The sequence below is a fragment of the Daphnia magna genome, linkage group LG4, assembly GCF_020631705.1.
Source record: "Daphnia magna isolate NIES linkage group LG4, ASM2063170v1.1, whole genome shotgun sequence".
Lineage (NCBI taxonomy): Eukaryota > Metazoa > Arthropoda > Branchiopoda > Diplostraca > Daphniidae > Daphnia > Daphnia magna.
The window spans coordinates 119,605-144,165 of NC_059185.1; the positions used below are offsets into that span (position 1 = coordinate 119,605).

Genomic DNA, 24,561 nt, shown 5'->3' on the forward strand with positions numbered 1-24,561 from the left:
GTTACCTGATCCAAGGTAATGTTATTTTCAAAACGGCAACGCAGTCTTCACTTCCTTCGCTTATTCTCGATTCTTCCAGGCGTTTCTAGCAGCGGGGGAAAATTTAGTCTCGAACGTTCGACGTTGTTTCCCTTCCTGCTCTTCCCCGGCAGTTTTGATATAAGCCGATCCCTCGTGCTTCGTTCTCACAGTCTTCAACCGGCAATCGAGCGAAATACATCGCAGCGACTCCCAGGCGAATTCTCTCCACGAGGCAAAAGATAGTTTTGTTACGCTATTTCCTGAATCTTCTAATTGAAATTGAAGGTAGGATATTATTTTAATTAATAATGGTTATCGTATTGACATATTTTATTGCTGTGTATAGATCAAATTAAACGAATTTCGTAAACCAAAATTAGTTGATTTTATTAATGCATGTATGCGTGACGTTTGACGTGCTAGTTAAATAAAAATCTTATTTATTATAGATGCCAGAAGAAGTTAAAATGGAAACTGAGGCTGAGACCTTCGCATTCCAGGCTGAGATTGCTCAGCTTATGAGTTTGATCATCAATACCTTCTATTCCAACAAAGAGATTTTCTTACGTGAGTTGATCTCAAACTCCTCTGATGCTCTGGATAAAATCCGCTATGAGTCTTTGACCGACCCAAGCAAGTTGGACAGTGGAAAAGATCTTGAGATTAGGATCATTCCAAACAAAAATGATCGTACTCTGACCCTCTGTGACACGTGAGTTTTTTTGTTGGTATTAAAGGAGGAGCAGGTTTTTAATGGTAAAATTTGGTTTTCAGTGGTATTGGCATGACCAAGGCTGATTTGGTCAATAACTTGGGTACTATTGCTAAGTCTGGAACTAAAGCCTTTATGGAAGCACTCTCGGCTGGAGCAGATATTTCCATGATTGGCCAGTTTGGTGTGGGTTTCTACTCGGCTTACCTGGTTGCTGATAAAGTCACAGTTCACTCAAAGCACAATGATGATGAGCAGTATGTTTGGGAGTCTTCAGCTGGTGGATCCTTCACAATCAAACCTGACCATGGAGAACCCATGGGCAGAGGTACCAAGATTGTTTTGCACTTGAAGGTAGTGTTTTGTGATCTATTTTGTCAGGGGTTTGGGTTAACTTCTTTGTCTTTGCAGGAGGATCAAATGGACTACTTGGAAGAGAAGAAAATCAAGGAGGTGGTGAAGAAGCACTCACAGTTTATTGGGTATCCGATTAAGCTGTTGGTTGAGAAGGAACGCGACAAGGAAGTCAGCGATGATGAGGCTGAAGAAGAGGAGAAGAAAGATGAGACCGAGGAAGAGAAACCAAAGGTAGAGGATGTTGGCGAAGATGAAGAAGCTGATAAAGAGACAGACAAGAAGAAAAAGAAGACTATTAAGGAGAAGTATTCGGTCGACGAAGAACTCAACAAGACCAAGCCGATCTGGACTCGTAATCCCGACGACATTAGTCAAGAGGAATATGGCGAGTTCTACAAATCTTTGACGAATGATTGGGAAGATCACCTTGCCGTCAAGCACTTCTCCATCGAAGGTCAACTTGAATTCCGCGCCCTTCTTTTCGTCCCGCGTCGCGCTCCTTTCGATCTCTTCGAAAACCGCAAACAGAAGAATCACATTAAATTGTACGTCCGCCGTGTATTTATTATGGACAACTGCGAAGAACTCATTCCCGAGTACCTCAATTTCATGAAGGGTGTTGTCGATTCCGAGGATCTCCCCTTGAACATCTCTCGAGAAATGCTTCAGCAAAACAAAATTCTTAAGGTAGGTTGTTAGAACATTTTAATACGAATTCAAAGTTGTGAGATAAATTGTTATTTTTTCCTTCAGGTCATCCGCAAGAATTTGGTTAAAAAATGCATGGAACTTTTCGAAGAGTTGGCCGAGGACAAGGAAAACTTCAAGAAATTCTACGAGCAATTCAGCAAGAACTTAAAGTTGGGAGTTCATGAAGATTCCACCAACCGCAAGAAGATTGCTGATCTTCTCCGTTACCACACTTCAGCTTCTGGGGAAGACCAAGTTTCTTTCAAGGAATACGTTTCACGTATGAAGGAGAACCAGAAGCATATCTACTACATCACTGGTGAGAATAGGGATCAAGTCAGCAACTCGTCTTTTGTTGAGCGTGTCAAGAAGCGCGGTTTGGAGGTTATTTTCATGACCGAGCCCATTGATGAGTACGTCGTCCAGCAGCTGAAGGAATATGACGGAAAGCAGCTCGTCTCCGTTACTAAGGAGGGTCTGGAACTCCCTGAAGATGACGAGGAGACCAAAAAGCGAGAGAGCGACAAGGCTAAATTTGAGGGACTCTGCAAAATCATGAAGGATATCCTTGACAAGCGCGTGGAGAAGGTTGTCATCTCCAACCGTCTCGTTGAGTCTCCCTGCTGCATTGTCACATCGCAGTATGGTTGGACTGCTAACATGGAGCGTATCATGAAGGCCCAGGCTTTGAGAGATACCTCTACCATGGGTTACATGGCGGCCAAGAAACACCTGGAAATCAACCCTGACCATCCCATTGTCGAATCCCTCCGCGTCAAAGCTGAGGCTGATAAGAACGACAAGGCCGTCAAGGATTTGGTAATGCTGCTGTTTGAGACCTCTCTTTTGTCATCTGGTTTCTCGTTGGAGGAGCCAGCTGTGCACGCTTCCCGCATTTACCGCATGATCAAATTGGGCTTGGGCCTTGACGAAGATGATGTTCCTACTGGCGGTGAAGAAGCTAAAGCAGAAGAAGAGATGCCTCCCTTGGAGAATGACGAAGAAGATGCATCTCGCATGGAGGAAGTCGATTAAATATGTGGATTTCAGTTTTAACCCATTCAATTAAGTTTCTCTCAACCATGGTTCATAATTCAGCGTTTTTTTTGCGAACTGGAGTGAGGACGTTCATCTGTAAAACTAGTCTTATTGTCTAATATTATGGCTTCATTTCATTACGTTGTCCACTCATTCCTGGTATTGTATAACTACGTGCTAAGTATTGGAAATTCAATACAATTAATCGCGGTTTGCTATGAAATTTTCGTTTTGGTACAATGGATTAATAACGAAGCCTACATTGAAATTGAATTGATGTATGAACCAAACCGAAGCAGCTAAGAATGTTCTAAAAGATTAAAGATTTGGTTTTGAAAATATTAACCTCAAATACTGAGGAATATTTAAAAGCAATGTTTGTATCTGTCAAGAGTTATGATTCTGTGAAGAAGAATTCCATGTTGTGTGCGAGGAACTGCCGTTAGGTGTCGTAGGAATGCTGTATGGTGCAGACGAAATTAAGTGACGTTTCCATCTTCAAAGTTGGTTTTAAGAGTTAAATCACTTGTGCTGGTGGACGGATCATTGGAAGGTCGGTTAGATTAGCTCTCAAAGTATCATGGACAGTGCAAAAATCCAACATCTAGGTGAACGAGCAGCTAAGGCCGTAAGTTTTCATCATTAAGCTTTCGAAAGCACTGCCAGACAAGCGTAAGATAAAGAATTTTGGGATAAATGAACATCTTTTGCTTTCTAGGAAGCCGAGATCATGGCGCTGATGCAACAGTTATCATTGCTTAAATCAGGTGTTGCTGGTAATGATGCTGAAGACAACAGTGAAGCTGAGAAGTTGATGGCAGAGAATACTAAACTAAACTATCGAATCAACATCATGAAAAGAGTAATGGGATGTTTGATAATTTCAAAAGTTGATATAACTAAACATGCATTATCATAGGCAACTGGAAGACAATGGTGGTCAGAGAAGTGCGAAAAAATGTATACCAGAATCTGCTCCTAATGGCATGGTAAACATTCTACTGAAACTAGAAGAATTGTTCAGCTTGGCTATTGAGCAGGCTTTCCCAAATGTCAAGGGATTTCAAGTGGTTGTAGTACCAACCACCCCAAATTTTGGTGATTATCAGTTCAATGGAGCCATGTCCCTTTCTAAACTGCTAAGAACCATGGGAAAATCGCTCAATCCCCGTGAAGTGGCTAGTGTCATCAGAGAAAATGTTCCCTCCAATTCAGTCATCGACACCCTTGAGCTGGCCGGACCTGGATACATCAACATTAAACTAAAAGCATCTTTTGTCCAAGAACAACTTAGTTTATTGTTGACGCGTGGAGTCAGGCCACCATGCGGTGTAGAAAAGAAGCGGGTTATTGTTGATTTCTCATCACCGAACATTGCCAAGGAAATGCACGTAGGTCATCTGAGATCAACTATCATTGGCGACAGCATATGCAGGTTGCTTGAATTCCTTGGCCATGACGTGGTTCGTATGAATCACGTGGGTGACTGGGGAACCCAGTTTGGCATGTTACTCGCTCATCTGGAAGATCGTTTCCCTAATTTCGCTGAAGAAACTCCTCCCATCGGCGATTTGCAGTCGTTTTACAAGGTAAAATTATCAATCAACATCTTGATTTCATGAACAGTTAAGAAACCAATATTTTTGTACATCAGGAATCAAAAATTCGTTTCGACAGTGACGCTGATTTTAAGAAGCGTGCCTATGCTTGTGTTGTCAAACTTCAGTCGCATGATCCCGTTTACATCAAAGGATGGCAAGCCATTTGCGACGTTTCTCGCCGAGGTCTTATCATTATTATTATGGGCTATATGTGGGCATTATTCAACTTTGCTTGTGAAATTTCTATAGAATTTCAGAAGATTTACGACCGATTGGACATCAAAATCAAAGAAAGAGGAGAGTCCTTTTATCAAGATTTAATGAAGAAAACAGTGGCCTTGTTGGAAGAGACTGGCGTTCTCAAAGAAGATGATGGCCGCAAGGTAATGTTTGCTCCCGGGATAGCCGTCCCTTTGACGATCGTGAAGTCGGATGGTGGTTACACATACGACACGTCTGATATGGCCGCCATTCGACAGCGAATCCACGACGAAAAGGCCGACTGGGTCATCTACGTCGTAGATTTAGGTCAAGCTGGTCATTTCGAAACTATCTTTGCATGCGCCGAAGTCGCAGGTTGGCTGGATCGTAAGAAAACGCGTGTCGAACACGTTGGTAAGATTTTTTCACTAGACCTAAAATTGTGTTAACAATAGCTAATTCAATTGCGTCTGCACAGGCTTCGGTGTTGTGTTGGGTGAGGACAAGAAAAAGTTTAAATCCCGCTCAAGTGAGACTGTCCGCCTCGTAGATTTACTCGATGAAGGACTTAGGCGAGCCAAGGAAAAATTGATAGAAAAGGAGCGAGATAAAGTTTTAACTCCGGAGGAGTTGGAAAGCGCTCAAAATGCTGTAGCTTATGGCTGTGTTAAGTATTCTGATCTGGCCCACAACCGGAATGGGGATTACGTATTTTCTTTCGACAAGGTAAAAGTATAAAATGATTCAGTTGCATTAGAATGTGATCGTAACAGACTGGAAATTTGATCGCTCAGATGCTGGAAGATAAAGGCAATACCGCAGTCTACCTACTCTATGCGTATACGCGCATCAGAAGTATCGCGCGAACGGCTAACATAACGGACGAGCAAATAAAAAAGGCGGTGGCTGATGGTATTCCGTTGGGCCACGAAAAGGAAATGAAATTGGCAAAATTGTTGCTACGTTTTCCCGAAACGATTGTCCGTTTGACCGTTGATTTATTCCTTCATCCGCTTTGCGAATACCTTTACGAAGTTAGCACCGTCTTCACGGAATTCTACGACGTTTGTTACTGCGTGGAGAAAGACCGAACAACCGGCCAGATTGTCCACATCAATATGGACCGAATGGCTCTCTGTGAAGCCACCGCAAATGTTATGGCTCAGTGTTTCTCTCTCCTAGGCCTGAAAACCGTTCAGAAAATGTGAAACTAATCAAGAAAGCAATACATTGGATGGAAATATCAAATCAAGTATAATAAGTTCTCTTTACAAATGTGTGATTTTTAAGTCGTTTCAGAACCCAACGGCATGCCAAAAATGAGATAAGATCCCATACGTTTTGCGGCAGAAAAATGGATGTTTACATTTTCACTATCATTTTGTCATTGGAAGCTGCATATAGATTGTCCAGTAACACCCCCAAACGGATCACGGCCTATCTTCCGAGCTTCGAAATGAAATCCGTGAAAGACATCGGCGACCGTCCTTATCTTTTGTATACTAGTATACGATTTGATCCAAAGTTTGCATGTCTTTGATAGTGCACTTGGCTTGTGCCCATCTGTGACATATGGACGGACTTGGAAGCCGTCACTACAACAAATCGTGTTACGAGGAAGGACACTGTCTTTTTTGTTGTTTGGTTCAATCAAAGTGTTCAGTTGCGCACGCAAATCGTACGATACGCGTTCACGATTATCGAATGTTTTCAGTGTACATAACGTTCCGGGTAAGAGATAGTCAATCCCTTTTTCTAACTGGAGAAAAATGCAAATGACAACCGATGGCGTTTTTAATAATGACATTTCAATGTTTCACCAGCGAATATAATTTGTTGAAATGATATGAAAAGAATGATGAGTCGAGACATCAAAACAGTTTGTGTCGAAAGACAAATAGGACCATGGAGATACCCAAAAAAAAATTTCCCAACTGATAAATCATTGGATATTAACCTCAACACGTCAAGGCAATCGAGTGTTGTGATCGACAAAAATGTGTTATTTTTCATCTTCTCCCGTTCCACGCTACCACCCAATTAGCCATACGCTCACGTTAGTGTAGCCGACCCACTTTTGGAGCTGCATGATTCCACATCAGCTGTCTATTCAAACATTGTATCATCCTTCAAAGTGTATATACATAGACTCCCTCAACTCGTCTCAGATTTTGACCATTGCAAAAAAAAAAAAAAAGAACTGATACATTGACAACAGACATCCTGGGTTCCATAAGAATAAACATTCTCGACGACGATAACATTTTCAAAGTTTTGTAGATTTATAACGTTATTTATCTGTGTTACGCTCTACGCTTGTCGATGGTTTAAATAAATACAATGGGCTACCTACATTTCTTCCTTTTTTCCCCCAAAGCCTTAAAAGTGTTGTGTATTATGCGTACGACTGTGTAAGGCAAAAATCGTGTAGCTACAAATCAGTTATAAAATAGGAACTCGTAAGGAAACTTGACTTGACTCAGACTTGAACACCGTTGTTGAACGAATGGCTCGTTACTCATCCGTCGCATTCATCCACATTGTCCTCTGTTATTTAATATTCGTTTTGTCCTTAAGTTCCACTGGCGCTGCACTTTCGTTAAAGCAACAATTGAAACAGTTAAAGGAAAATTACGTAAGAATTTTATTGCCTGTTTTTCATGACTTTTATTTTAATTCAATAATTCATTTTTATACCAGAACCAGTTCAAAGAAAGTGTTGAAGCTAAAAATGTCCAACTGGAAGCTAAAGTGGCTCAACTGGAGATCCAACTCCAGGAGAACGTAAGTCCCGCTCTACCCCACTCATTCTTTTCAACGTATAATAAATACATTAATTGAAATTCAAACATTCCAGAAAGAAATTCGAGACCGTCTGGAATCGAGAATAGTTCAATTAGAGGCCAAAGTCCAACACCACGAGTCGTTTTTATCTGAGGTTTTGCTGTACCCGAACGTAACGGACAACCAGCAGCAGCAGCAATCGTCGTACGTAATTACAACTAGCGTTAGCCAATCAGTAATTGGAATGCCAACTTCATGCAAGGATCTCAAACAAATCGGACACAATTGGAGCGGATTATATTCGGTGATGGGAAACAAATCGGTCGAAACTGTTTACTGTGATTTCACTAAAATACTCGATGATCCAGGTACAGCAATCAGTTAATAATCCAATCAACGAATCAAATTAAATTAGAAGAGTATTTTGTTTTCGACAGATTTACAGAAATGGATCGGGTACGCCGATGTTAAGGCAATGCCCACCTATTTTTACGTTCAAAAGAATTCGTCCTTTTCGGCCTTTGACACCCCAATTCCGTTCGAAGTTGAACGAGTCAACGTCGGAAATGCTATGGATTCATCCAAAGGCGTTTTTACGGCACCGCAGGCTGGAACTTATCACTTTTCCTTCACCGGAATGGCCAGTTTTCCCACGTCTTCGATTTTTGTTTATTTAGGAGTAGGGCTTCACTTGAACGGCGATCGAGTCGGAATGGGTTTGGCCGAAGAGTCAAACACAATTAAAGGTCAAAATAGTCAATTCACTTTGCAATCGACACTCCACTTAGAAGTGGGAGATCGAGTTTGGGTCGAGATTTACTACAAATCAAGTTCTGTTTACCTGTACGACGCCATTGGTTATCACTATACTCATTTCACAGGGTGGATGATGTAAATCTGATGTTGAAAATAAACGTTTTATAATCACGCGCCCATGGAATATGGCCAGTATCTTAACCATTATTGCCTCTGCTCGAACGTCCGTAAAGAAAGGTTTGTATCTAGTGCCGCTAGAAAGCAGCTTTAGCGAAAATATTATGGTAGATATTTAGCTTTTTTCTGTAGGCAGGGTGACCACACGCTGCCCTGAGCTCGACCGGATAGGTCTTGATTTTCAAAATGGCTCCTCTCTTTCCGAGAAAATTCACCCACGTCTGCGTTCTGTTCCTTTTGACTTTTTGGCCAACAAGTTCGACCAGTATCGCCCTTCCACTAGAGGAGAAACTGCAACAATTAACCGACAGCTACGTAAGAATTAAATATTTTTATTTTGATTCGCTCACTTTGTGTATATGCTGTACAGACTACTTTTGAAAAACCACGTGCAACGACGATTTACGTCGTATAGCCTCAACTTTTAGTTTTCTCCATCTGTAATGTAGACTTTGAGTAATTAAATTAAAATTTCAAGTCACTCTTCAAGTTTTGAAAAGGATGCATCCGATACGCATGATGTAGACTTGAACGAGGAAACGTTGTTGGCTTCATCACTTTCCTTGGTTATCCCGAGGCATTTTGCACCAACAAACGGCCGTGAACGCGTACTGGACAACCTCCTACCACAATAGCCCATAATTTTGTTTTCGTTTGGTACAGGCGTCCTTTATTTAATGTTCAAAGTTAGATACTTGAAGGTTTTGCATCCAGACGCTGTTTGGTTTCAAACGAAGCCAGCAGCAGTTGCCGAACCCAACATGAGGCCTCGAAAAGGTCGTCGTAAAGAAGCATGTGGCGCAGAAAATTTTTTCACTTTGTTTATCTTTCGTCGGTTGTACAATTAACTAATCTGGTCACATAATTCAATAGATTAAATTCAAGGAAATCATTGGGTCAAAAGTATCTCAGTTGGAGAAAAAAGTGGCTGAATTGGAAGTTATAAATGGCCAACTTCAGATGAAAAATGTCCAGTTGGAAGAAGTGATTACGCAGATGGCGCCGGCAACAATAGTACAACCAATAGACAAACAAAATGTAAGCCTCGTATGTGTAACTTAATAATCTCACCTAATCCTGTATGGGATCTATTTATTTGCACTATAAAGCATCACAGCTTACAACTGTTTTTATCAGGTTGAATCAAAAGAAGATTTGGCTTCAAAAGTTCCACCACTGGAAACACTTTCGTTTGTTGTGAACCAGATACTGAAATTCAAGGAAGTTGTGGGTGAAAAAGTAGTACAACTAGAGCAGAAAGATGCTGAATTGGAAGGCAAAATCAATCAACTCGAGTCTAAGTCATTGCTGGTTGCCCAACCAGAAATGAAAGTTGAAAACGATGAACCGATATTGAAGGCCAGTTTTAAATTTGCGACAAATGAATTGGACACCCAACATCGACTGATGTCAGGAAGGGGCAGAACGCCAAGAACATGCAGAGAAATTTATTCAAGTGAGCCATCGTCGACATCAGGAATGTATTGGATCGATCCAGACGGCCATGGAGTGGGAGATGACGCCATTCACGTTTATTGTGACATGGCGACAGGTAATGGCATATTATACCATCGTGCAATGAAAACTCTTTCTAATTGTTCGTTATTTCTGTTTTGAAGGGTCGACTTCCATTGCCCACGACAGCGAATCACCAATTAACGTGGGTCATTGCGCTGAACCTGGATGTTACTCGAGGACAATCAACTACAACGCGAGTAATAAACAAATGAAAGCATTAATTGAATTGTCAGCAGAGTGCCATCAATCCGTTGTCGTAAGTCAAGACTTTTATTGTGCACTTAGTCTATTTTTACCAGTTTTCATTTTAATCGCACAGTACGAGTGCCACTACGCCCCGTTCGAGTTCAACAACGTCCCTTTCGCCTGGTGGAATGACAGGAATGGAAATCCGCAATATTTTTGGACCGGAAGCTTTGAAAAAGGGATTCACGCTTGTCAGTGTAGCATTGATGGAAATTGCGTAGATGCTTCAGTTCTGTGCAATTGTGACGCCACTGCTCCAACGCCATTAGCCGATCAGGGTAACTTTATTTGTGTTGTTTTAATGATTGTTTATTTTGACGAATCTACCTTCGTTAACGTCTTCACCCGGACGTTTTTTAATGCAACGAATTGTCCACAGGTTTTATAACTGATAAAAGAATCCTGCCCATTACTCGTTTGAATTTTGGACGAACCCAGTTCGAAATATCATCCGGTGTACACACGCTGGGCAAATTCGAATGCTCCGGAAGGGCGGATGTCGCCCAAGTTCCAACGTCTTGCGAGGATCTATGGCACATAGGCCACACACTGAATGGATTCTATTCCGTCATGGGCCCTGCTATGATGGAAACGGTTTTTTGCAATTTTACCTACACACGCTGGGCAAATTCGAATGCTCCGGAAGGGCGGATGTCGCCCAAGTTCCAACGTCTTGCGAGGATCTATGGCACATAGGCCACACTGATTGGTTACATCGACGTCAAGTCGGTGCCAACCTATTTCTACGTGCAGAGAAGCGAACGTTTCTCAAAAGTAAACACCTCCATCCCATTCGATGTTGCACTTGTCAACATAGGAAACGCGATGAATTTGACAACGGGCATTTTTACCGCCCCGCGGGCTGGAACGTATTTCTTCTCTTTCACGGGGCTGGCGGAATTTCCGACCTTTTCCTCCTTACTCTATTTAGGCATAGACCTTTATCTCAACGATAATCTCATTGGCAGAGGTTTTGTAGAAGATGCCAACACCACGGCCGGCCAGTTTAGTCCAGTGACCCTCCAGTCAACATTGAATTTGCAACCAGGCGATCAAGTGTGGCTGGAAATCGATTCTCTAATGCCTCCCCTTGTTGACGAGCGTATTGTTCGCCGTAATAAGCGTATGCTTCCGACAAAAGGAGTCGTTTTATTTGACGACAGTCGCCATTTTACTCATTTTACCGGCTGGATGTTGGAAGAAGACATTTCGCAATCACTTTAAATGCAACCAACACACTAACACATTTTATTAATTTTTTTATACCTAGCTCCTGTGCTCAATACATTAGACCCAGCACTTCTCTCTAAATATATTTTATTTTTCATATATTTTGTTCAGGTACAAACAAGTGATGTGGCTAAGGTCGTTGTCATATGATAAATTTCGCTTGTAAAACTACAAGAAACATTTTTGTAGTTGAAGGGATGACGGCTGACACCGTCAACTCGGACAAGCTGAAATAATTTAATCAGTAGGCGTAAAAACCAACAAGTGTAGATAAACATGCATGACGTTGATGTGTGTCGTGTTACACGACAAGGGCCGCAAGGCGCGTGATTGATTACTATCTCACCTGATGATAGCAAATGCGGTTCACGTACTCGCAATGAATTCGACCCATGGGCTCACGTTTTAAATAATTTTGAAAGTATATCAGATTTAACTTATTTCGTTTTTTCTCTTCGGTTTATACAAACAATTGAGTTATTATATGCAACGGATGACAGCTCAAAGTGATCGCGAAATTTCTTCTTCCAACATCCAACCGGTGAAGTGAGTAAAATGGCGACTGTCGTCAAAGAGCACCACTCTTTTCGCTGGGGGCATCCGCTTTTGCCGACCGGCAGGGCGCCCACCAACAAGAGGAAACAAAGTGTCAATCTGCAACCAGACTTGGTCACCTTGTTGCATGTGGAGCGTCGATTGAAGACTCAGCGGACTGTACTGGCCAGCGACGGTGTTGACGTCTTCGACGAAAGCCCTTCCGGTGAGATTACCGTTCCAATAAAGATCTATGCCTAAATACGATAAATAGGGAAAAGTGGGGAATTCAGCCAGTCCAGTGAAGCAGAAGAAATAGGTTCCAGCTCGTGGGGCTGTGAAAATGCCTGTTGTCACATTCATGCCGTTGCCAACGTTGAGTGTGGCAACGTCGAACGGGATCGAAGCGTTGACTGTGGTGAACCGTTGGCTTCGCTGAACGTAAAAGTAGACGTGTGTCGATTTGACGTCAGCGTATCCGACCCATCTCTGGAAACCTAGTTTTGAGGTGAATTTAGAGTTCCATCATGGTTGTGTTCGATTCATGTCAAGAAAAGAAAAACTGAACGTCAGTTACCTGCATCGCCAGGAAGTTTCGTGAAATCGCAGAATATAATTTCCATCATTGCAGGTCCTTTGATGGAATAGAGTCCATTGAGTGAGTGACCAATCCGCCATAAATCTTCACATGACGTCGGTATTCCGGCCGATTTGGCCTGCCCGAAGCATTCGAATCTGCCCAGTGTATGAACACCGGACGATATTTCGAATTGCGTTCGTCCAAAACTCAGCCGAGTAACGGGTAGAACTTTCTTATCAGTGACAAAACCTGTTTATATAAGAGGACGTTAACAATGTGGCCAAGAAAATGCATTTCCAATTTCAAAATGAAGACGAATCAACTAACCCTGGTCCGTCAGTTGCATTGGCGAAGTGGAGTCACAGTTGCATTTGGCTGTAGCGTCAACGCAACTCTGATCAATGCTGCACTGACAAGTGTGTGCACTAGCATTACTCCCAGCCCAGAAATATTGAGGATTTCCATGCCTATCACTCCACCAGCCAAAAGGAACGTTGTTGAACTCGAACGGGGCGTATGTGCAATCGTACTGCAGAAATATGTAGCCGCAGGACAATTAATATTTTAACAGTAACAGACGGAGTAAAACTTGAACTCACCGTAATCGATTGTTGACACTTGCCGGATAATTCAGCCAACGCAATCATTTGTTTACTAGTTGCGTTGTAGTTGATTGTCCTCGAATAACATCCAGGTTCAGCGCAGTGACCTACGTCAATTGGCGATTCGCTGTCGTGGGTAACGGAACTTGATCCTTTTTTTTTTTCAATAGCAGGTTATTTTAATTAATTAGAAGAAAGAAAAATTGTACTTCATTTGTTGTATACCTGTCGTCATGTTACAATAGACGTAAATCGGATCGTCTCCCACTCCTTGACCGTCGGGATCGATCCAGTACATTCCGGAGCTCAACGACGGAATAGCTGCACGAATTTCTTGACACGTTCTTAAGATGCCTCTCTTTGCAAAGAAATAAGCGTTTTCGTTGTTATCCAAGTCGAAAGTCGTTCTGTCAGCGGGCTCTTTCGTTTGTAGGGCAATCAGCATTTCTTTCTGTTGGCTCACATTGTTCTCCAGTTGAACCATTTTGGTTGCAAAATCTTCTTTGATCAAACTGACCAAATTTCTCTTGAAAAATCAGGTCACAAAAATGGAATAATTATGAAGGAATAAAACAAATTTAATGCAATGGTGCACGTTACTTCCACTAGTCCCTCTAGTCGAAGAAGTTTGGTTTCTAATTCCGTCACTTTTGCTTCCAGTTTAATTTCTTTTGCTGTCACAGCTTCTTTAAATTTTACCTTTAATTACATCAGTAAATACGCGTTAGATTCTCCTAGAGTCTGAAACCAAAGAGAATAGGGTTATGTTATTTACGAAATTTTTGTTGAGATCCTGTAATGTAATGGCGCTCGCTGTCGAACACGAGGTCAAGCAGACAACAACTAACAGCGCCATGAGAGCCATTTTTTCTTAAGTACAGTACTTTTGTTAGAAACGTTTGTAATGGAAGCGTTCTGTTTTTCAACTGAGCGTTGGATGTTAAGTTCAACGCTATTTAGGTACTTCTGGAAACAAGCGCCCTGATCAGAGAATCACTTCCTTGTACAAGCCCATTTCTCATGTACCCAAAGTTCCATTTTCATAACCGTGTCATGCTCAATTTGCGGTACTCAAACAAATAAGGGAAGCTAATCGCATGACCCTTAGGGCCTGATAATAGCGTTGATCGACTTCCCAGGGTTACTGGACGTTTGCAGGATGTTAGTACTGGTTTCTGAAGTTGTTTGTTACTGTCTTTTTTACAAGACTGGAGGAATTTGGAAAGGATAAAGTAAGTGAAATCCTGTTTAGGAAAAATGAGAGGATGTAAATGTCCACTAGCCAATTTAAATATTAATTTATTGCTCCGTGACCTTTCGGGCAAGGACGGTGACGATGATTTTTGAAAACAAATTGTTAGGCAGAATGCAGCGCATGACAAGTTGCCAACATACAACGTAGTACCCAAATATCGAAGGGGGCTATGCCTTAAGGCGTTACGTGCATCTGGGGCCGTATTCTAGCCTTGACTTAAGCACGGAATTTTTTCTTAACTTACTGTTTTTTGCTTAAAAATCCAATTTATGCTTGGATTTACCTAAAACCGTATTCTAGCTTTTCTCAACTCACTTTTTTTTCTTAAGAAATATTTTGAACTTGTCTTTTTAAACTTAAGATAGCAAATTTTTGTAAGCCAACTATTAGTTGGCTTACAGCGGTTATTTTCTTAAAATTCCGTGCTAAGGCTAATGCTTACAGCTATTGTTGTCCTAGTTTTTAGTATTTTCACGTGTCATTGTTTTGATTATCAAGTAACAACATCTAGTGGTCTAGTGAGAATTGAAGATGAATAACATCGACGAGTTCGAACGTCACCTTGATGTTTTGAACGAAGTTTTAAATAGTGACAATGACAGTGATGCGAATGAGGATGAATTGTATGAAAAACGAATAGAAGTGAGAAGGAGAATGGTTCCGTTTTATCGTCAACGTGCTGATATTTTTGATCTATTTGACGATAATAAAATTTACAAAGTATTTAGATTCGATAAAGCTTCTATTTGGTTTATCGAAGGTATTCTCTATTTCATATTATTAGTAGTCTTAAGCTACTACAACATTTCCATGTGTATTTAACTGTTGCATTGGCTGATTAACCATAGGACTCATTTTCAACAAATTGGGCCGCAAGTTGTTTGTAGACCAGTTACAATCAACAATCAAGTTTACATTAAACTAATAAGCAACACAATTATAGCTAAGTTAACTTTCTTGCGATGTACTCATCAACTAAAGTTCTATTTGGAATGACGACCACGCTTTTTCTTTTATTGCTGGGGCCATTTCAATCTCGCAAGTCTTTCATTAGCACAATAAACACAGTTCAAGATACCAAAACTGTCAATCAAAGAGTCTTATAACTTTAAAAATACTAATTAGATTCTAGCTCTAGCAGACGCCTTGCAATAATAATAAAGTAAACAGCATCTATTATTGTACGCAATGTCATGAAACGAATATTCTTATTGGTCGCTATAAGGTCCGCCCTCTAAGCAAATAAAAAATTCTATGCTTGAAAAATCTGATCTTAGAATTTGAACTTATACTAAGTTCAGAAATAAAAGTAAGAAAATTTAAGCTAGAATACGTGTTTATTGAAATGACGAACTTCCATTTTTTCCTAACTTACGTGAGGAAATTTTATAAGAAATTTTAGTAAGTTTAAGACCAGAATTTAAGCCAAGGCTAGAATACGGCCCCTGGGCTAAACCATCGCGAAAGTATATACCCGTTTGGGTTTCTCAACTCAAACGATTCAGAATTCTCACGATAGCCATATCTGATGTGTGTAACTTAAAAATTCCCTCGAGCGTTCATCACTTCTTTAAAATGATGACCAAATATACGTCTCACTGCGAGATGGAAGTGAATTAGTAGTGTCACATTTCGCAATCGAATTCAGCAACCGCATTCAATTCCAAATTTTATTATGAAAGCAAATCCCGTTAACACCTTTGCGGATGGCGGTTGTCAGTTTTCTTTTTTTCTCTTTGAAAAAAATAAAACTGAACTCTGCTAGAATCAAAAATTACTCTATGGCTTCCTCAAGAATTACAGTAACGTCGTTGATTTCCGCGAAAGATTCATTGGATTTTCGATTGACGTCATCAACATTAAACAAGAAAACTTGAATGAAAAATGCGTCATCTTTTGGGATTTTTTACAACTACGGTGAGACATTGATGATCTGGCAACACAGCAAACCAAATGATTTTGCAAAGGCTAAAGAGTGGAAGAGAGAAGAACGGAACACAGATCACCTGAGAGTCAGATAGAGAGACTGTGCGGGCGAGAGAAACAAGTAAAGTCAAGAAGTCCGAGAAATTATTTTAAAACTGGCTGCTTAACGGCTTATTTTCTGCTTCTAATGTTTTGACCATTGTTCACACGCGGTGCGAAAGAGTTTAAGAGTTTTAACTGGGGTAACAGATTTCACGAATTTCGCACCTTTCTTTTTGTTTACTGGCTGGTTGCATTCTCTTGAAGAGGTTCTCCAACCTGGAGGTCAATTGCCTTGAGGTAGGCTCTCGTTTTTTTCCCCTTTCTTTTACGCTCTGTTGCTTAGTCTTTAATATTTTCATAGAATTTGTCAAATATGATTTGAGGTTTCCTAGGGTGGTGCTATAATGCTGTTAGTTGGTTTTCTTGGGCTACTGAATCAAATACTTGAGTGATGTAACAACAAATGGAATGGCCACAACATGAATCTCCTCAAGATGGCTTGATATGCTGTTGAAACAGCTATACATTTCTCAGTTATGTTACCATGCAAAGCTAAAACTATAGTGTACTGTATACCAAAGGTTTTTTTTAGCTTGCTGTGGTGCATAATATTGATTGCTTAACCTCATTCTGTAGTGGAGAGTTCGATTTAGGAAAAATACTTGTGTTATCTACTGTCCCCATTTGGTGGACTGATGTTGCATAATCCAAGATGTAGAAATGCACTTGGGAGAGCAGCAAACAGTTCTTTATGTTTACTTTTTCTATTCAACATGGTGTTTGACAAATGGGTGTGCACAGACTAGCCGTTGCATACTTTCCAATTTTACTCATTTTGACAGTTTCCTAATATGGCCTTATTGACTTATTGAATCAGCATAAAACTTCAAGGTGATATTTCGTGAAATGTTGGTGGATTGGTGTACGAATGAGCCCGCCGCATTGCTTGTATTGTAAATGCAATACGGAAGTGAAGGCGGAAGTTGGGGGTTTTCAGCCAATAGAAGGGTTCAGAGGAAGTGGTATGTGGGCCTGTTCTTCAGGGATTCGGGCAATCGATAGCATAGAAAGACAGTCTGGTAAATGTGTGGTCTTGGTTGGAATTATTTTCAACGCTTTTGTTTTTTTGTTTTTGTTTTATATTCTCTTTGCAGTTGTAATTCAATCGCGTACGTAGTTTCAGTGAGCCGTCACTGTCATCATCCAACCTCAACAAAGGAGTTATCCTGGATTTTTTCTGGTGGTGGTTGCGTCAGAAGGGACCGGGACCCAGTCCCCGACGTCGATACCAGCAGCAACAGCAAGAGAGATCTCAACAACATCGTCATCGAAAAACCCATCGTTCCATTGGTACGAATTGCCACAACAATAACAACGACGAAAACAATATGTTAGGGGCCGCTCAGGATCAACTGGCGCCCATTCGACTTAGTGGCCATACCTTGGACAAAGCCACCAAAGCCAAAGTGCGCCCATAATATCATTTCAAAAATCGCCAATGACTTAACCTTTCATTACAACAGGTGACGCTTGAGAATTATTACAGCAATCTCATCGCTCAGAATGTCGAACGACAGCAAAGACTCGCTAAGTTGGAAGAGACCTTGAGGGAAGAAGGTTTGACGGAGACGCAGAAACAGGAGAAACGTCTGCAACATGCCGTCAAAGAGACTGAATTCTTGCGACTGAAACGTTCTCGTTTGGGCGTCGAAGATTTCGAACCTCTGAAGGGTAGGGTTCTTTTTATTATATCATCTTTTCTTTGGTTAACATAATTTTATTGTTATAATTTCACAGTGATCGGTCGAGGGGCGTTTGGAGAAGTGCGTCTTGTTCAAAAGAAAGATACCGGCCATGTTTACGCTATGAAAATCTTGAGGAAAGCTGACATGTTGGAAAAGGAGCAGGTGAACACACAAAACGTAGAAAGAATTTTTCGTGGAATAATTTTCTCGTATGATTAAAAGGTGGCTCACGTTCGAGCTGAACGTGACATTCTAGCCGAAGCGGATCACCAATGGGTTGTGAAAATGTATTATTCATTTCAGGATCCAGTAAACCTCTACCTTATTATGGAATTTCTTCCTGGAGGTAAACAATTTCCACCCCAAGTCGTCATAGTATAGTATCAGTAAATGAATTCTGGTTGTTTTCCTCAACATTAAAAACAGGTGATATGATGACATTGTTGATGAAGAGAGACACTCTATCGGAAGAATGTACCCAATTTTACATCGCCGAAACGGCGCTGGCCATCGATTCTATTCACAAACTGGGCTTCATTCACCGAGATATTAAGCCGGACAATCTCCTACTCGACGCTCGAGGTCACATTAAGCTCTCGGATTTCGGTCTTTGTACGGGCCTGAAAAAATCTCACCGCACAGACTTTTACCGCGACTTAAGCCAGGCAAAGCCATCCGATTTTGCTCCGAGTAATCCCATGGACAGTAAAAGACGGGCCGAGAGCTGGAAGAAGAATCGACGTGCGCTAGCCTACAGGTCTTGACGCAATCCTTTTTCTTTCTCCCACCGTATCCTTGTAGTATTTTACTTGACTGATGTTAACTTGGATTCAATTCACTTTAAGTTAAAATTCATTTAATTCGGTTATAGCGTGATTCAACCAACAGAATTTTAACTCGTTTCAAATCCATAGCACGGTGGGGACACCTGATTACATCGCCCCGGAAGTGTTTATGCAAACGGGTTATGGCTCGGCGTGTGACTGGTGGAGTTTGGGGGTCATTATGTACGAGATGCTGATCGGTTATCCACCATTCTGCAGCGAGAATCCGCAAGAGACGTACCGTAAAGTAATGAACTGGAGAGAAACCCTCATATTTCCACCGGAGGTGCCTATATCAGAAGATGCTCGTCAAACCATTTTGAGGTTAGTTTTATTTTTTTTTTAGACGCTGTGTTTAAAGCTGTGAATGAATTCATAAATTCCCATACACACGTTAAGGTTCTGCTGTGAGGCAGATCGACGGGCGGGATCCCAACGGGGGCTGGATGATTTGAAATCGTACAACTTTTTCCGAGGTGTCGATTGGGAGCACATTCGCGAAAGACCGGCTGCCTATTTCGGTCAACATTCGCTCCATTGACGATACATCTAACTTTGATGAATTCCCTGACGTCGACCTGAAAATCCGTAATTTCTCTTTAATTAAATTATATATATTTTTTTTCTGTTATTTAATTGAAGCAATTTATTATTCGGCTTCGCAGCTTCGGCACCTGAGCCTCCAAAAGAGGGTGACGTGTCTACATACAAGGATTGGGTGTTTATCAACTACACGTTTAAGCGTTTCGAAGGATTGACACAACGAGGTGTCCTCCCCTCGCACATGAAAAAGTAGTAAAAAATTTAAGAAAAATTCCTTCCCCCCACTCTTTTTGCTATCTGAGATATAAGAAAAAATATTTGTTGTTGGTTAACGGTTTTTTTAAAAGAACGATCCACTTGCACTTTGTACCGTCTTAAAAACGAATTCTACAATTTTTTTTGTCCCCCGTCTTTTGGATCCATTCGACTTGTGTAGGGAAAATCAACTAAATTTATCACATACTCTGGAAATCTTTCACTTAAATTCTTTTGTTTTCTTCTTTTTCCCCACTGTGTCTCGATCTCATCTTTATTATTATTTTTTTGAGGTTTTTCGCAAAAAGGAAAAAGCAGATTAGCAACCAAAACCAAAACATGATTTGTATATAGATATTATTCTTCTCCCATTTTTCCCCCGTCAGATCTGCTATCCACCACTGCAACTCTTTGGATTCTAGCTCATCACTTCTACACCCCACAACAAAAATCCTCCTGTTGGTAAGCAATCAAAAACAATTCTTTGTTCCTGGTGTAAATGTAACAATAATAACAAATATATGATCATAGCATATTATTAATATATTTGGTAGTTTTTTTTTTGTTCTCCGTAAAAACTAAGTATTTAGAAAACGATTGCGTCAGTGAGAAGATTCGAGGAAGGGGCTTGATGAAAGGCACATGGTTAGCGTTGGGTTTGTTTTTTTAGAAAAGAGATTGAGACAAATTGGCACGGAATTACCGTATTAACTATAGGAAAATAAAAATTAACGTCCTTCGGCTGGGGGGATTCAACCAGTTAATATAGCAAAATCGTTGCGTGTGTGTGTGAGGCAGTGTTACGCGAAGAGTCCAATTGGAAGGCTTTGTGTGTAGAGTTTCGCGGCACTTTTTTTTACTTTGTCAACTTAAAAAATTCGTTAAAAATATTGCCAATCACTATTGTAGTTTCATTTTTTCGAGAATGGGCGTTATCATTTCAAAATTGGGCCTCTTTCCGGGATCTTCGTTCATGCAGATTCGGATCAATTTGGCCATATGTGGACTAGAGCCAGGAGGTATTGAAACTCTTAGTCCTTCAAGAGCGATCTAACATAAGAAGGTACAAATGTTTAAACCATGAAATTATTCGAATAAGAAAAGAACTCTTAGTCATACTCTTAGTCCAGCTTCCATTGGAGACAGCTCAGCGAAAGGTACTTGTCTTGTGGCCAGCTCCCATAAAAGAACGGCAAAGCTCCACATGTCGGCTGACTTGACGTTGATTTCTTTTCCTTTCTTTTGAAGAGCTTCTGGAGCTATCCATTGTGGACTGTAACAACGGCCCTTGTCCTGGAAGGAGAATTTGGCGTCAGCCATGCTAATACGCGCCGAAAGATCTTCATCAATCTGAAAACGTTAATCAAGTTATTATGTTATTGATGAATCCAAATCTTTTAGCTTCAATATAGATCCATTACCATAACGTGCTTGCTGGAGAGGGTAAAATTCGGCAACTGTTTTTCCAGAGAGTGAAGGAAGGCCATGCCTCGTGTGACGTCGAGAGCAAAGCGAATGGCTTGCGCAGTATCGACTACCAGGCCCGTGCCTTGGTGCAGGACAGCGTAGAGTGAACCGTGGATCATGTACTGGTTGATTACGATCAGATTCGGAGGGTCATTGCAACAGCCAATGACGGGTAACACGTTTGGGTGTGAGAAGATGCGAAGTCTTGGGAATTCCTCGTTAAAATCCCGCGAAATTCTCGGCGTGCACTGGCGAACGGCGAGAAACTTGGCCACAATGTCGTTACTTTGCCACGTTCCGCGCCACGATTCGCCTGATGGAGTTACCGCAAGTTTTTTGTGGAGCGACAGCTCTTGGATATTGATACCCTTGTGCCGGGACAGAGTCGCATCGCCTAGCGTAATTTAGTTTTCAAGCAAAATATGAAACATAATGTGTAAACCAATGTACTTACGGCTCCGGGTTTTCAGTCCAAGCCAACTTTGGTCCTTGAAACCGATTCGCTTTAAATCTTGTCCATTTTCAACTGCCAATTCTGTTTTGGTGATGAAAAAAAAAAAAGAAAGTGTAACATCTCGTCGAAATCGGCTGAAAATGAATCGCTAGTTACCGTGCAATTGTTTGGCTATAGCTCCGCTGCACTTGTCCAACGGAATTTCGCCATACTTGTTGGCAACAGACACATAGGCACCATAGTTGACCAGATCCTCTGCAATGCTGGAGTAAGCCCAAAAGCATGCATAATGTAGAGGGGTGTTACCATGCTCGTTCACAAAGTTGATGTCTGCTTTATTTTTCAACAACTGGAGTAATAGAATGAAATTAGTTTCTTGGCCATAATAGTGCCTAAAATTATTCTATTTTATACCATGCTGACAATTTCTCTGTGACCGTGAGCTGTGGCCAAGTGTAGAGGAGTATCATCTCCCATATTTGTGGCATTTACCCTAGCACCACGTTGAATGAGCAAAGTCACCAAGTTCAAGTGCCCCTCCTTGGCTGCCCAATGTAGTGGGCTGAACCCATGGTCATCACTAGATAGCAAAGAGCATGCGAATCAGCAGACATTAACACAAAAGTTATTTAATCTATTAATTACCCTTGATTCATGTCATGCTCTGTGTCATCCAGCCAGACACGAACCTGCATTGCATTACCTTCCCTGCACCAATGAAATATATCCTCCATTCTTCTCCTCCAGTGTCCTGAGTGACTAAAACCTATTTCCAGTCTATGGTCTTGTTATTGTGTGGGTAGAGAAGATAAAATCCAATACCTTTTGTTTAGATGTGATCAAACTGATTCCAGTAACTTCTGACAAATTTATCCAATAACTAAGAAACCTGTGGATAAAATTTAATGTCCCCAGCTGTTGAACTTCAACACAAATAATAAATATATCAGGAGAAGAACAAACTCTCGCAAAAATACGTTTGGGCGATGGCCCCAACTTCCTTCGTTCGTCTTGCTCTTTCACATGGCCTTTTTTGGGCATTTGTTTTGGTAACACAGTTTTGGAAATAGCGACTAGATGGTGTGTGATAAAAGCCCTCTATTGTCACAATATACGAACTGTAAATCGTCAACAGTCAAAATGTAAGTGTCATGACGTTAATTTTAATTGTTATACATTTAATAAATAAATACACTTTCATCACTTTTTGATTTCACCAGGACCGAATATTGGAAATCATTGCCGAAAAAGTACTGTGATTTTTGCAAATGTTGGATCACGGATAACAAAGCGGTATTCTAATTTGTAATGCATTTATGGAAGAGATGTTATCAGTCTCACATGTGTGTCCTATTTATTCTATAGAGTGTTCAGTTCCATGAACGAGGTGAGGGACACAAGGCTCAGGTAGCTCGTCGGCTTACCGAGCTTACCAGGAAAGGCGAAATTGAATATAGGCAGCAGCAACAAGTAAACACAGATCTCCAACGCATGGAGGAAGCTGCAATGCGAGCATATCACAAAGACTTGACAAGTAATCCAGATCTCTCAGCAAGAGTAAGCAATTTTTTTTACACTAATGCACTGTGCTACAATAAAGTATTCCAAATTTGTCACAGAACATGGCTAGTCAACATTCCCATGTGGCAAAGGTAATAGAGCATGCTGCTGCCAACCCCAAAAGTCTTATATCTGGAGAAGCAGCAGCACTCGAAGCAGCAGCTAACTTTGTTGGGTGTGGGCCAGGACCTTCAAAGCCACTTTTACCAGCTCCTAAAGTTTGGCATGAAGCTTTGTCACCTGAAGGGTATCCATACTATTGGAATGTTGAGACAAATGGTAAAAAAAACCCTGAAAAAAAAATATGTATATATAATTATAAAAATAAAAAAATATATATATATGTATAGATATATATATTTTTCTTTTCAATTTTTTATTTAATCAAACAAAATTGCTCATGACAGAGACTTGCTGGGAGGCCCCTGCTGAGGGCTATGTTACACTAATGGAGCAACAGCTGGAAGAACTGAAAAATGCTACAACCGACACAAAGGAAACATCAGCTGAACCAATGATCACTAAAAAAAGAAGAAAAAGAAGAAGAAGAAGGAAATGGAGGAAGAGTTTTATGAAGATTATGACGATGAATTTCAAGGAGAAGAACAAACAGCAGCTGAGACAACATCAGTAAACCCTTATGGACAATGGGAAACAGTTCAAAAAGCGTAAGACGTCTCTTATTTCATTAGTTCCGTTTAATTTCTAGTTTATTAAAAAAAATTTCAATATTTTTAATTTTTACATAGAGCTGAACCTGCACAACCTGTGAATTTACAGTTACCAAAAATTAAATTCTCTAACGCTGCCAAGGCTGCAGCCGTTGTCGTTCCTGCAGAACCCAAAATTAGGTTTACTGAAAAAACAACTGCACCTTCTTCCGGATTTTTGGGCTCGTTAGTCAAGCGGGAGCCGGGCGAATCGGAATTCAAAAAAAGGAAAATTGGCGAAGAGGGGTCAAAGAAAAATTTAAGGACAAGAGAATCAAATGTAGACTAACACAGTCTTTTTATCTTGTATCGTTTTAACTTTGCCATCAGGTGTTCCATTAGTTCTTTTTTCCGCGTAATGGTTCAATTGTTTTCGTACATCGCTCATGGTCTACTGGAAAAGCAATTTCAGCTCAATCATATCAAGATACATTATGATTCATTTCCAATATTTGGCTGGAATTATTCGATCCTTCGACGTTATGAAATAATCTCAGAGACAGTAACGGGACGTGAAATTTTTTACTGTATAGTTCTGGATCAGCGCGTACTTAATTGAACATTCGGCTGACTTCGTTCTAGTGAAGCAACCAAGCAAGAACATTATATTCAAAGCCACTGAAAATTAAATTCAAAGTTAAATTCTACTATCTTTTAAAAAAAAAAAAAAAAAAGCTTAAAAACTGCAAATTAAGATAACTGCCAAAAATGCCAAATGTTTTGGAAGAAAGCT

At 40.7% G+C, this 24,561-nt stretch overlaps 8 protein-coding genes across 9 annotated transcripts; 6 read left to right on the forward strand and 2 right to left on the reverse strand.

Annotated features, from left to right (window-relative positions):
- Positions 1-144: 144 nt before the first annotated feature.
- Positions 145-3,041, forward strand: LOC116921808 (heat shock protein 83). Its single transcript, XM_032928151.2, has 5 exons — positions 145-306; positions 471-733; positions 796-1,087; positions 1,145-1,777; positions 1,844-3,041. Exons 2-5 carry the CDS (start codon positions 471-473, stop codon positions 2,813-2,815), a joined length of 2,160 nt encoding a protein of 719 aa, XP_032784042.2. The 5' UTR covers positions 145-306; the 3' UTR covers positions 2,816-3,041.
- Positions 3,042-3,285: 244 nt separating this feature from the next.
- On the forward strand, positions 3,286-5,868 carry LOC116921812 (arginine--tRNA ligase, cytoplasmic). Of its 2 annotated transcripts, none has more exons than XM_032928156.2 (7): positions 3,286-3,446; positions 3,537-3,680; positions 3,738-4,407; positions 4,473-4,602; positions 4,669-5,034; positions 5,099-5,346; positions 5,415-5,868. In XM_032928156.2, exons 3-7 carry the CDS (start codon positions 3,805-3,807, stop codon positions 5,826-5,828), a joined length of 1,761 nt encoding a protein of 586 aa, XP_032784047.2. In that variant the 5' UTR covers positions 3,286-3,446; positions 3,537-3,680; positions 3,738-3,804; the 3' UTR covers positions 5,829-5,868. The 2 variants fall into 2 exon arrangements, with proteins under 2 accessions (XP_032784047.2, XP_045029126.1); XM_045173191.1 differs by having other exon boundaries at positions 3,763-4,407.
- A 139-nt stretch (positions 5,869-6,007) lies between these two features.
- LOC123466498 lies at positions 6,008-8,333 on the forward strand. Its single transcript, XM_045173199.1, has 4 exons — positions 6,008-7,255; positions 7,321-7,404; positions 7,478-7,772; positions 7,842-8,333. Exons 1-4 carry the CDS (start codon positions 7,127-7,129, stop codon positions 8,297-8,299), a joined length of 966 nt encoding a protein of 321 aa, XP_045029134.1. The 5' UTR covers positions 6,008-7,126; the 3' UTR covers positions 8,300-8,333.
- A 134-nt stretch (positions 8,334-8,467) lies between these two features.
- Positions 8,468-11,412, forward strand: LOC116920071. Its single transcript, XM_045173190.1, is given in 6 exon segments — positions 8,468-8,652; positions 9,211-9,375; positions 9,475-9,889; positions 9,957-10,111; positions 10,175-10,379; positions 10,481-11,412. Coding segments are annotated over 6 exon segments (1,914 nt in total). The 5' UTR covers positions 8,468-8,523; the 3' UTR covers positions 11,326-11,412.
- A 345-nt stretch (positions 11,413-11,757) lies between these two features.
- On the reverse strand, positions 11,758-15,020 carry LOC116921815. Its single transcript, XM_032928159.2, has 7 exons — positions 13,823-15,020; positions 13,648-13,746; positions 13,273-13,573; positions 13,045-13,199; positions 12,773-12,974; positions 12,443-12,694; positions 11,758-12,362 (listed from the first exon to the last, which is right to left on the reverse strand). Exons 1-7 carry the CDS (start codon positions 13,910-13,912, stop codon positions 11,833-11,835), a joined length of 1,629 nt encoding a protein of 542 aa, XP_032784050.2. The 5' UTR covers positions 13,913-15,020; the 3' UTR covers positions 11,758-11,832.
- Positions 15,021-16,281: 1,261 nt separating this feature from the next.
- Positions 16,282-20,179, forward strand: LOC116921820 (serine/threonine-protein kinase tricornered). Its single transcript, XM_032928168.2, is given in 10 exon segments — positions 16,282-16,567; positions 17,425-17,736; positions 17,794-18,001; positions 18,068-18,177; positions 18,238-18,361; positions 18,442-18,772; positions 18,930-19,163; positions 19,239-19,353; positions 19,355-19,427; positions 19,505-20,179. Coding segments are annotated over 9 exon segments (1,404 nt in total). The 5' UTR covers positions 16,282-16,567; positions 17,425-17,658; the 3' UTR covers positions 19,636-20,179.
- LOC116921821 (integrin-linked protein kinase) lies at positions 20,163-22,561 on the reverse strand. The gene is made up of 8 exons (XM_032928169.2): positions 22,381-22,561; positions 22,204-22,324; positions 21,973-22,138; positions 21,715-21,907; positions 21,559-21,639; positions 21,059-21,498; positions 20,757-20,987; positions 20,163-20,687 (listed from the first exon to the last, which is right to left on the reverse strand). Exons 2-8 carry the CDS (start codon positions 22,290-22,292, stop codon positions 20,538-20,540), a joined length of 1,350 nt encoding a protein of 449 aa, XP_032784060.1. The 5' UTR covers positions 22,293-22,324; positions 22,381-22,561; the 3' UTR covers positions 20,163-20,537.
- Positions 22,562-22,612: 51 nt separating this feature from the next.
- Positions 22,613-24,279, forward strand: LOC116921827 (WW domain-binding protein 4). Its single transcript, XM_032928187.2, is given in 7 exon segments — positions 22,613-22,700; positions 22,779-22,851; positions 22,924-23,115; positions 23,178-23,397; positions 23,526-23,639; positions 23,642-23,786; positions 23,868-24,279. Coding segments are annotated over 7 exon segments (1,059 nt in total). The 5' UTR covers positions 22,613-22,635; the 3' UTR covers positions 24,118-24,279.
- Positions 24,280-24,561: the final 282 nt, after the last annotated feature.